Source organism: Cetorhinus maximus, chromosome 11, assembly GCF_964194155.1.
Source record: "Cetorhinus maximus chromosome 11, sCetMax3.hap1.1, whole genome shotgun sequence".
Classification (NCBI taxonomy): Eukaryota; Metazoa; Chordata; class Chondrichthyes; order Lamniformes; family Cetorhinidae; genus Cetorhinus; species Cetorhinus maximus.
Genome location: NC_135889.1, coordinates 51,374,416 through 51,386,833, shown reverse-complemented (window position 1 = coordinate 51,386,833; position 12,418 = coordinate 51,374,416). Strand labels below are relative to the sequence as shown.

General features: G+C 40.1%; 1 protein-coding gene across 2 annotated transcripts in view; it reads right to left on the bottom strand.

Moving 5' to 3' along the window:
- The window catches only part of nckap1 (NCK-associated protein 1), a 210,791-nt gene that overhangs the window by 62,090 nt on the left and 136,283 nt on the right, over positions 1-12,418 (bottom strand). For both annotated transcript variants that reach the window (XM_078551916.1, XM_078551917.1), the window contains exons 20-23: positions 8,653-8,784; positions 6,862-7,080; positions 6,643-6,773; positions 241-338 (exon numbers count right to left, since the gene is read on the bottom strand). In XM_078551916.1, coding sequence (XP_078408042.1) covers positions 241-338; positions 6,643-6,773; positions 6,862-7,080; positions 8,653-8,784 — 580 coding nt within the window. The remainder of the gene's footprint in view (positions 1-240; positions 339-6,642; positions 6,774-6,861; positions 7,081-8,652; positions 8,785-12,418) is intronic.

Below are 12,418 nucleotides of genomic sequence, written 5' to 3'. Positions count from 1 at the left end.
CTTTAAAGTTAATAACTGAAATTCTTACATCTGCACAAATATTTTAATGTGTGTTTTACTACTGTTCCCACAAGATACTTATATTAGTCTTCATGATTTCGGCTGCAAATTCCCATCATACTTAAAAAAAAATACCGGCTTTATAATTTCACAGTCAGTGTTGTTTTATAATAGTATATTTTATCATTTTATTCTCTGCACTAACATGCAGACATAGCTGTAATGAAACCCCAATCTTACCTTGAGCTCTGCCACCTGTGAGGAAATGTGCCACATCAGGCTTTCACTTAAAAACTTCATTCCATATGGGCCCAGGAGTTCTGAAAGAGCCCTCATTTCTGTGGGAAAACATGCAAGTGCTGTCAGCCTGCGTGCCATAACACTTATCAACCTGTCATTACATAGGCATGAGCATATTGTCAAAGATCACCCATAATCTTGAAACCTCCAATGGAAAATAAGGGAATGATGAAAGCTCGTAATGTGTATATATATTTGAGAAATTCTCAATGTTGAAAATCTGTAAGCCTTCAATATTTCAGTATTAAAATGTTGGGTTACTAACAAAACAGCAGATTGCGGAGTTGTAAGATGGGGAACAAACTCCATAAACAGTATTTTTACTTTTGCGAAAAGGAAGAAAAATAAATGAAATTACAAAAGGAAAAAATTGGCAGGAAAGAAAACCAGGATCAAAAATAAAACATAGTAAAGACTTGTTACAGATGATCTGGTCATTATTATATTACTGTTTGTGGGAGCTTGCTGTGCACAAATTAAATGCCATGTTTTATTTCAAAAGTATTTCATAGACTGTAAAGTGCTTTGAGATGTCCAGTGGTCATAAAAAGGGCTATATAAATGCAAGTCTGTCTTTCTTTGATATGTGGTCCAACAAATTATCAAGGAAGATAGGGAGGGGAGAGGGGGTGGCAAGGTAAGAATTCATGTGAGAATGTTCAAGACAATGTAGACTGTGTATTGTGATGGGTTGGGGAAAATCAGAAATTATTGTAAAATCTGGCACAATGTTCATCTTTCATACAGAAATTTCTGACCTTAGAACCTGGGATGCAATTTATACACGAATGCAAGTTGTCTTGTGGCTCTGTGTAAGTCACTTACATTAACAAACTTACACACCAATATTAGGTACACAAATACTACCTATTGTCCAAGGAGAAAAACTGAGACAATGAACAAATTTGTGCATATCAATTCTAAAGACTACTTTATGGGATATAAGTGAACAGAAATTCATAACCAAAGATGTTCTACTAACCTTCAAAGTGATTCAGTACTAAAGCCTTCCCTGAGGTAATTTACGTATTTTACATTTTTATAATCGAATATTAGGTTTATAAATCTGACAATACTTTTGTTGCTGATCTGACAGCATGACAAGCGTTGAAGTGATATTTAGTGCACAATAACAACTCTGTATTTATACAGCACCTTCAATATCGAAAAATGTTCTAAGGTGATCCACAGAGGCATAATAAAAAAAACGATGAGCTAAAGAAGCAGTAGGGGTGATCCAAACTGTGATTAAAAAGGTGAGCTTGAAGGAAGGTCCCGAAAGAGGAGAGGAAGGTGAAGAGGCAGGGGTTTAAGTTGAGAATGACAGAATGTAGGCCCTCAGCACCCTAAGGCATGGCCACCAGTAGTGTTGGGGGGGGGGGGGGGGGGGGGGGGGGGGGGTTGTTGGGGAGGAGGGGAGAGAAGAGTGTGGGAAAAGGGAGAACAAGAAGGAATGGGGGATTTGTTGGGCGGGGAGGGTTGTTGTTGTCAGGCAACGAGTTACAAGGATAGGGGTTTAAATATGGATGACAAATTAAAATTTGAGGCATGGGGGCACCTGGAAGAAAATGCAGGGCTTCAAGGATGAGGTGTTGGGTCAATGGAACTGTGTGGGGGACAGGAGTATTTTGGATGAGCTGAAGTTTACAGATTGGTAGAGGACAGGAGATTAACCAGGACAACATTGGAATAATTGACTCAGTGACAAAGGCATGAATGAGGGTTTCAGCAGCAAATGGACTGAGGTATGAACTGAGTCAGGTAACATTACAAAGGTGGAAACAGGCAGTCAGTTCTGGATTAAACAGGATTCTGTCATGGACTGAACCAACATGTCTGCAGTCTGTGGCTGTAAAGGAGAATGCAATAAGTAATAGTGGAGCAGAATCGGTGGGAGAGCAAAATGGTTGTTTGATTCAAATTGGAGTCTAATAATGAAGTGGCAGTGTAGTGGCAGAGACATAGAGCTGGGTGTCATCAGCACACATGTGGCAGCTAACCTAATGTCTAAGGCTGACATACCCTAGGTGGCTGCATATACATAAGGAAGAGAAAGGAGGAGGGGGCAAAGCTCCTTGGGGGATTGAGAAGTTTATGCTGAAGACACCCAGGCCATGATCAGATGGATAAACAAAAGCATTTAAAGCTAGTTTCACTGAGCTGGACAATGTAGAGGTGTTGGGATAACGATCATCTGGTCAATTGTGTTAAGGCAAAAGAGACATTGTAGATGACAAAAAGGAATAATACATCATGGTCACAGTGAACAAGGGTCATTTGTGACTTCAGTTAGCTCGGTTTTGGTACTGCGGCAGTGGTCAAAACCTGACTGGAGAGAATTTCTTTTTCATGGGATGTGAGCATCGCTGCCAAAGTTAGCATTTGTTGCTCATCCATAATTGCCCTTGGAAAAGTGGCTGGGATGAGCCACTTCTTGAACTGCTGCAGTCCAAATGCTGTTAGGGAAGGCGGTGGAATAGCGATATTGTCACTGGACTGGTATTCCAGGGACCCAGGGTAATGCTCTGGGGTTCGAATCCCCCCCACAGCAGATGGTGAAATTTGAATTCAATAAAAATCTAGAATTAAAAGTCTGATGATGACCATGAAACCATTGTTGTAAAAACCCATCTGGTTCACTAATGTCCTTTAGGGAAGGAAATCTGCTGTCCTTATCCTTACCCACAGCAATGTGGTTGACTCTGAACAAGGACAATAAACGGGAGCTCCTGGATTTTGTGACAGTGAAGGACAGAAATGTAGTTTCAGGATGCTGTGTGTCTTGGAGGGGAACTTGCAGATGGCAGTATTCCCATGCATCTGCTGCCTTGTCCTTCTAGGTAGTAGAGGTGTTGAAGGAGCCTTGGCAAATTGCTGCAGTGAATCTTGTATATACTACACACTGCTGCCGCTTAGCGTTAATAAGGGGAGTGAAAGTTTTAAGGTGGTTAATGGAGTGCTGGTCAAGTGGGTTGCTTTGTCCTGGCTTGTGTTGAGCATTTTCGGAGCTGCACTCATCCAGGCAAGTGGGGAGTATTCCATCACTCCTGAATTGTGCTTTGTGGACAGGCTTTGGGGAGTCAGGGAAGTTGAGCTATCCCCAAACAAGGTGTTATGAAAAAGATAGGCATCGATTTGTGAGGTGACAAATCAAGGATTTTAGAGGAAAGAGAGGCTGGAGATGGAAAGCAGTTTGTAAGGGCAGAAGGATTGCATTTTTTTTTGAGATGGGCAATGATGGTGGTTTTGAAGGAGAGAGCAACAAAATCTGAGGAGAAGCAATCATTTACAATGTTAGCTAGAATTGGGCCAGGAAGAAAAGTCTACAAAGGTTTAGTAGGAGTAGGCACAGGACCAGAGTCTCATGGCAAAGATCAGCTCAGAAAGGGCATGACAGGACAAAGGATAGAAATGAGACAGCCCTGACAGATTCAGGGTTAGGGCAGGAAGGAGGTTTGGTCTGGCAGGCAAGGAGAAGCGACAGATGTACCTGAAAAGATAGGCTCAGCCTTAACTTCTTATAAGGAGTAAAATCCTTATAAGGAGACTGGGGAGGGGGAATTAGGAGATGGTTGGTGGTAGAGAAAATAAGCTGGTGGTTATCTGTGTTCTGCAGTATGGGGGGAGGGGGCAGTAAGCAATGAGAATTTTGAAGGGGAGGAGAGAGGAGTACAACATGGCGAGGTTAAAAAGCTATTTCATACCTCATTCCAAAAATGAATGGCTGTTACTTTAAAACAATGCAAACAATGAAAAGCTTGGTTTGGAACATTTGTCCATAAAGCATTTATAGCACTGAATCAGAGTTGAAACGACGCTTTAATTCCATGACTCAACTGATAAAAGATTAAACTTTTAAAAAAAATTCACTGAACTACCTAAATTTTACGATTTTAAGGAACTGAACCGATAAAATTTTAATTTTGTACATTAGCCAAAGGCTGATTTTATGGGATTTTTCTGCTTAAAAAATAATATTTGCATATCAAAGAGCGATAACCACTTAACTTTATGACTCAGCTGAGACAGAAACATGCATTTAAAGATTTTGCCCTGTTGATGATTTTTAGACAGTAGTCAGCCACTTTGGCCATATGTCAGATATGGTGTGAAAGTAATTCTGGTCACAAAGTTATTTCATGAATGTTATTTATCCAAAGTATAAACATGGTCTTGATTATTGCTCCATCAACAGTATGCAGCACTTTAATTCAGGATTGGAAATTTAAGTGCTGTGAGGAAACACACTATCTCAAAAAAAATGTTAGCAGCGTATGCCAGAGAACACTGGCAACCCTCAGTCCTTTTGGAACGAAGTGTTTATGGACAAATCTTTTTCCAGTCAAGTTGAATAGCTTATTTATGGGAGAGAAAATTTTATCCAATAGACTTAACTCCTACATTAAAATATTGTTTTTTTAAAAAAGCACCTACTGGCTGCAGAATAAATTGAGGCAGCTAAAAGATAGCTAGATGGTTGAGAACCATACTCTAATCCAAGGGATAATGGAGAAAGGGCAAAGAAGTGGATTAGAGATAGAGTTGCTTTGACCAACAGATTCAATGGCTTGAATGACATACTCCTTTTCATATATATGACTGCTCAGAGATCTGAAAGCATTGGGTTTCCTACTAATTTAGCGAGACAGCCAATAAATAGATAATTTTAAAGTATTCTCAACCCCACCCATCAACACCACCACCTCTATCTTTGCACCCAGAGAAATCACTTATCCCTCATTGGCCATACATCCTTTGGCAGTGAAGAAGCAACTTTAATTTATGCTGGGGGCTAAATTCAATAGCTCGGGTAAACAAGAGATGAAACCACGCGCAATTAATTGTGATTGTTATTTGTAATGCAGGCAGCAGGCCAACTTCTAGCTGCCTGTTTATTTCACTGACTTTAGCGTGCAGCCAGCACAACCTGCTCTGTTGGGAGCCAATATTGTGAGTGGCTAGCAACACAAAGCTAGCCTGCACTGCCTAAGGCAAGCCTGCACCTCCTAAAAGGGAGGGGCATTGTGGTTGGCCCAAGTGCTAGAAGTTACATATTTTCATATGCAGGGCCCTGTCCTCTGCAAACAGAAAGAATATGTCCAGGCATTGTGCCTTTTTTAAATAAACAGAAGCATGGGGAATAACTGTTCCCTGGTGCATACTCCAAGGCAATGCCTCAACGAATCAGAGCCCACCTGCTAACCAATCAGCACTTTCCTCATGCAGTATAAATTGTTGTTCCCTTTGAAATGTGGTATTCTTGTATCCGTCCTGATGAATGCAAAATGAAAAGCTTCAACAGCTTGTCTCTTTTTCAGCAATACTCAAGTTCTGTACTATCAAGTGACCATTTGCATATCAACCTCTTTTGCGGAGTCCAGAGCAGGCTTAGCAATCCTAAAACTTGTGACAATGAAAGAGATGCAAATAGATAGGACAATGGGAGAAATCATCATGTACCTGAACAGACAGCTGATGTTTAGCGTCCTCACTGTGTTAAAGAATGCAAGATTCCACCAGAATACTTCTGCCTAACACAAGTGTATGTTTCCTACTCTGAATAACTGATTAATTTCAGTACCATCTTGCCATTAAAACAATTCTCACTTCTGATTGCCATCCAGTGATCACTGATACAAGCCCACTGGACAGGCACTTTAGGCTAATATAGGAAGAATGGCTTTTTAAGTATGCATCTTTGCCAAACCTGGAGGACTACTTTGGAATTACCCAGAATTAAAAGAAAAAAATCCTGGGTATTGCTGTGAGCAACACAGCAGAAGAATCCTAGGTTCATTAAAAAAGTGTTTCTTTCCATTTTCCTCAGACAATTTAATTCAAAGTATTGGAGATGGGTGAGGGGGTGCAAGTACAGCTGTTTGAGTAGGGCTGTTGGAAGCAGGGGGTCATATGATGAAATCGCCAGGAATATAGCCAGCTGGAGCCAGCAACAATATACCAATTGGTGATAAGCACCCATAGAACTGTAGACAGCAAAGGGTTAACACCTTCATGAGAGAGTGAATAAAGAGAAATCTGAAAAAGGAGACGACAGAGTTAAAACTTAAATCGCCTTCATTTGAATTTGCCAGTTGAAAATACATATAGTACTTTCACAGGAGAGGTTTCTTGGCAGCAATACTATCAGTCTGATTTCTGCTCCTAATAGTTGGAGACAGAGAACTTTGAGGCAAAATAAGGTCATGGAGAAGTGAAGGCGCATGGTGGGTTAAACAAAATTGCTTTGGGGCAGGCATTATTTACGCTCGGCCTCATGAGATTAATTGGCTTCATCATAAAATGAAGGAATATTTAATAGAAAATATTTTATAACAACTTTACCAGAGATGTCTGAATATTCCTCCGCATTAAACGTCAGTTCACTCTCAGTAGGCAGGTTCACAAATGCCTTCATAGCTGGAAAGTACGCAATGTGCCCATTGCTGACTTGTCGCAGAAGAGTTTCTAGATACCTGTGTACGTGTGCAGTTATATTAGGTTACCTTTAAACATAAATTGTATCAAAAAGTGCACTTTACACAGAATCAAAAACATACTTACCAATTGGTGTATAAGCTAGTTATGGTTGGTTCACCATGACTATCTAAATGCTGTGTCTGCTGGAGAAGAACATTGTTAAAAACTCTGGTGATATCAATCTGCACATAGTTTTCAATGGACTGGAGTACAGTCATGTAGGCTTTTACACTTGTCAGCAGCTCAGAAGGCTTGGCAATCTCTTGTGTAGCTTGATTGTACATTGTCATTCCCACAATTGATCTGAAATTGAAATGAAAAATGTACCTTTAAAAATAATTAATGATATTCAAGACATGTACTGCAACCAAAATAAGAGCAAAGTTGGCCTATAAGTGAAGTGTGAGCAAGTGACACTTTTGCTAAATGAACAAAACTTGAAAATTTTATGCACATCAATAACCACTGAATTAGTCTTCAGAAACTTATTTCAAAATTAGTCTTATGTGCTATGTAATTAATCTCATTTAGTCTTTTTCTCTTTACCAAACTTTCTCTAATACTTTCAGTGACCCTATTAGTGAGGTCCATCAAACTATGGGCAGGCCTGACTATTAAACGAAGAACTGAGAACAAATGTACAAATGCAATAAATGTAGTGAGAGAAATGATTCAGATGGAACTGTTCCTGAACTCAAGTGGGGATAATATATCTATGTCAAAAACGATCCAGCAAAAACAGTGAACTTAAAAAAAAAAAATAATGTTAACAAGCCAGAATTCTTACATCTGGCAGTTCATAAATATGCTAAGTTATTTTAGTTGACTACAGCATCTTTGACTTCAGCCAAGATGTTGAATTTCAGTTAAGTTTTCCTTTTGGTCTTTTATACGTCAACTAAAGTAATGCAAATATTAATAAAAGTGTTTGGATGCTAAACATCTAGATATTATTTTGACTATATAATTTTGAATAAGGTGGATGGGAAAAGAAAAAAATGTTTTCATTTTAAAAAATCATGCATATTTTAAACCTTCTCCTTTCAAGCACTAATTCTATGCTTTATACGGTTCTATACCAGACAGCTCACTCAAGTGATTATTATTCACGTATAAACCTGACATTACAAACCTTGTCAGCAGACTAGCTTATCACAGAACAATACACCAGACCCATTCCACCTGCTTTGAAGTTCCAGCAGAGATCCTTACATAACAATCTGGAGGCGAGGTCTGGTCAATATTCCTCTTCCTAATCTCGGAGATTTAAGACAATTAAATAATCCTTACCCACTGGCAGAGATTAGCTCACTTAGCACAGACGAGGAGATGAATCCAAGCTCCTCCTGGGTTGTGAGACTCCATTTTTACTCGGTAAATCAGCTGAGCCATTTGGGAAAGGATCAAATGGTCTCTTTAAAGGAAACCGTGTCTTATTTTCATCTCCCTCAAAACCAGGAAATAAATATCCTACATGCTTGATGATGTTTTTATTAATTACTAAGACTCACTGTCCGATTTCAGCACCTTTCCTGTGAAGAAACATCCGAGCTCCAATTTGCAAGATCAAGGCGCCAAGAAGTAGGGGAAATTGATGCTACCCACCACCAACCCCCAACCCCGGCCATTGCATGTAGACTGGCTCTCCACCATCAAGCCCTCAGTTTTAGGAGTTGAAGAGTTTTGAATTGTATGCTTTTTTCAGTTACAGAAATTCAACATTGGCTTTTAATTTATAGATCCTTGAATATAGCTTATACTTACATGTCATATTTCTTTCACAAAACTATAAAAACTCCTAATTTAATGATCATTTAATATAGTTTATACATGCGCAGCATATTTCGTTCACAAAATTATGAAAACTTCTCTTACTTAGTAAAGCGGATTTCCAAATGTGAAGTCAAATACTCGCGTGGTGTAAAAGTGTGCTCCCAGACAACTAAATTAGGAACATAATTGATAGAGAAACAAAGCTCAGAAAGAGCAGTGTGAAGTTTGTCCAAACTGTAAAATAAAATTAAAACGTTTTGTTAATGTTTCCAACAAAAGGCACATTTGTGAGATAACACATTTCTCAAATGTCTCAAAACATTATTACCACTGTACAAACAAGGGCCCATTTTATATACAACTATTGTCAACTTACTATAACTTTAGATTACTCTAAATTGTCAGACTGCTTATCAAACTTCCAAAGCTGGTTTTCATTCAATTAAATATTGGGAAGATCAAAGTCATTATCTTCAGTCCCCACTATAAACTCCGTTCTACAGCCACTGACTCTCTCTCTCTCCCTGGCAACTGTCTGATACTGAATGCAACTGTTCGTAAGCTTGGTGTCAGTCATAGAAGTCTGCAGCACAGAAAAAAGCCCTTCGGCCCATCGAGTCTGCACCCGTCAAACAAGTACCTAACTATTCTAATCCCATTGTCCAGCACTAGGCCCATAGCCTTGTATGCCATGGCATTGCAAGTGCACATCCAAATACTTCTTAAATGTTATGAGGGTTTCTGCCTCTGCCACCCTTTCAGGCAGTGAGTTCCAGATTCCCATCACCCTCTGGGTAAAAAAATTCTTCCTCACATCCCCTCTAAACCTCCTGCCCCTTATCTTAAATCTATGCTCCCTGGTCATTGATCCCTTCACCAAGGGGAAAAGTTCCTTCCTGTCTATCCTATCTATGCCCCTCATAATTTTATCGTGTCCTCCTCAATTTCCTCTGCTCCAGGGAAAATAACCCCAGTCTATCCAATCTCTCCTCATAACTAAAACTCTCCAGCCCAGGCAACATCCTGGTAAATCTCCTCTGCACTCACTCTAGTGCAATCACATCCTTCCTACAATGCAGATTCCAGAACTGCACGCAATACTCTAGCTGTGGCCTAACCAGCGTTTTATACAGTTCCAGCATAACCTCCCTGCTCTTATATTCTATGCCTCGGCTAATAAAGGCAAATATCCCATATGCCTTCTTAACCACCTTATCTACCTGTCCCGTTACCTTAAGCGACCGGTGGACATGCACACCAAGGTCTCTCTAATACGTGGTACTTCCCAGGGTCCTACCATTCATCGTGTATTCCCGTGCCATGTTTGTCCTGCCCAAGTGCATCACTTCACACTTATCCGGATTAAATTCCATTTGCCACTGATCAGCCCATCTGTCTAGCCCCTCTATATCCGCCTGTAATCTAAGACTATCCTCCTCACTATTTACCACCACCAATTTGTGTGTCATCCGCGAATTTACTGATCAACCTTCCTACATTCAAGTCTAAATCGTTTATATATACCACAAACATCAAGGGACCCAACACCGATCCCCTGGACCCAACTAGACGCAGGCATCCAGTCACAAAATTACCCCTTGACCATCACGCTCTGCTTCCTGCCACTCAGCCAATTCTGGATCCAATTTGCCAAATTGCCTTGGATCCCATGGGCTCTTACCTTCATTATCAGTCTCCCGTGCGGGACCTTATCAAAAGCCTTGCTGAAGTCCAAGTAGGCTACGTCAAATGCATTGCCCTCATCTACATACCTGGTCACCTCTTCGAAAAATTCAATCAAATTGATCAGACATGACCTCCCCTTAACAAAGCTATGCTGACTGTCATTGATTAATCCCTGTCTCTCCATGTGTAGATTAATTCTGTCCCTCAGAATTACTTCCAATAGTTTCCCCACCACTGAGGTTAGACTGACTGGCTTGCAGTTCCCTGGTGTATCCCTTCCTCCCTTCTTGAATAACGGTACCACATTGGCTGTCCTCCAGTCCTCTCTCCTGTGGCCAGAGAGGTATTGAAAATTATTGCCAGTGCCCCTGCTATCTCCTCCCTTGCCTCACTCAACAGCCTGGGATACATTTCATCCGAGCCTGGAGATTTATCTACTTTTAAGCCTGCCAGACCACTTAGAACCTCTTCCCTTTCTATGCTAATTTCTTTAATTATATCACAGTCCTTCTGCCTGATTTCCATACCCACGTCGTCCCTTTCACTTGTGAACACCAACATAAAGTATTCATTTAGAACCCTACCCACGTCTTCCGGCTCTACACACAAATTACCACTATGGTCCTTAATGGGCCCTAGTATTTCCCTAGCTATCCTCTTACTCTTAATGTACTTGTAAAATAACTTGGATTTTCCTTTATTTTACCTGCTAATGTTTTTTCATGCCCCCTTTTTGCTCTCCTAATTTCCTTTTTAAGTTCCCCCCTACACATTCTATACTCCTCTAGGGCTTCCGCTGTTTTGAGTCCTTGGTTTCTGCCATAAGCCTCCCTTTTTCTCTTTATCCAATTTTTTATATCCCTCGACGTCCAGGGTTCCCTGGATTTGTTGGTCCCACCCTTTGTCTTTACTGGAATATGTTGGCCCTGTACTCTCCCTATTTCCTTCTTGAATGAGTCCCACTGCTCTGACGCAGATTTACCTAAAAGTAGCTGCTCCCAGTCCACTCTGGCCAAATCATATCTGATCTTATTAAAATTGGCCTTCCCCAGATTTAGAACTCTGATTTCTGGCCCTTCCTTGTCCTTTACCATAACAACCTTGAATCTAACGGAGTTATAATCACAACTCATGAGAAGTGCTTTCATCAACATATCTGCACCATCACTAAGGCTGCCTATCCACCTCCATAAAATCACCAATCTCCACCCACTGCCTCAACTCAGCATTACTGAAAGTCTCATCCATGCCTTTCTTACCTTTAGACTTGACTATTCCAATGCACTACTGGCCAACTTCCCATGCTCTACTTCCATAAACTTGAGATAATTCAAAACATGTCCTAACTCACTCCGAGCCCAGTTCATCCATCACTCCTGTCTTCGCTGACCTACAATGGCTCCTGGTTAAGCAACACCTCTATTTCAAAATTTGTATCCTTGTTTCAAACGAGCTCATGATTTCACTTTTCCCTGTTTCTAATCTCCTCCAACCTATGCCCCAACACTCCGAGACATCTATGCTTCTCTAATTCTGGTTGCCTGAGCATCCCCAATTTTAACTGCTCCACCATTGGTGGCTGTACCTTCAACTGCCAAGTCCCTAAGCAATGGAATTCCCTTACTAAACCTCTCTTTCCTCCTTTATGGTACTCCTTAAAACCAATTCTTTGACAAAACTTTTGATCATCCTCCCTCATGCAGTTCAGTTTCAAATTTTGCCTTATAAAACTTTTGTGGTGCTTGGAATCTTTCATTATGTTAAAGCCACCATATAAAGATAAGTAGTTGCTGTTCTACTGGTACTCCATAGATGCATCATAATGAATTTATTACGGCTTGCTGGTTTTAATATTATAAAGACTAATAATATAGTCACATAAAAGTTGTCATTTTTCCTTTATAAAAATGCTCCAGCTTGTTTTACGTATACAAAGATAAAATACACAATTTAGGAGGAATGCTTTGGTCAGCTCAAGTTTCTCTAAAAATGTTAAAATATTCATGACAATAAACATAAGTGATTTAATGATTTTGCTATGAAAGTTGAGTTTCTTCTGCTAAAGCAGCTATTTATAATTGATAGAAATGCAATTATGTAATTCAGCTAAGTCAACAGTGCCACAAAATTCAACAAGCTACCAATATAAAGTGCAAGATAGTTTAACGCAAGAAATCAACCT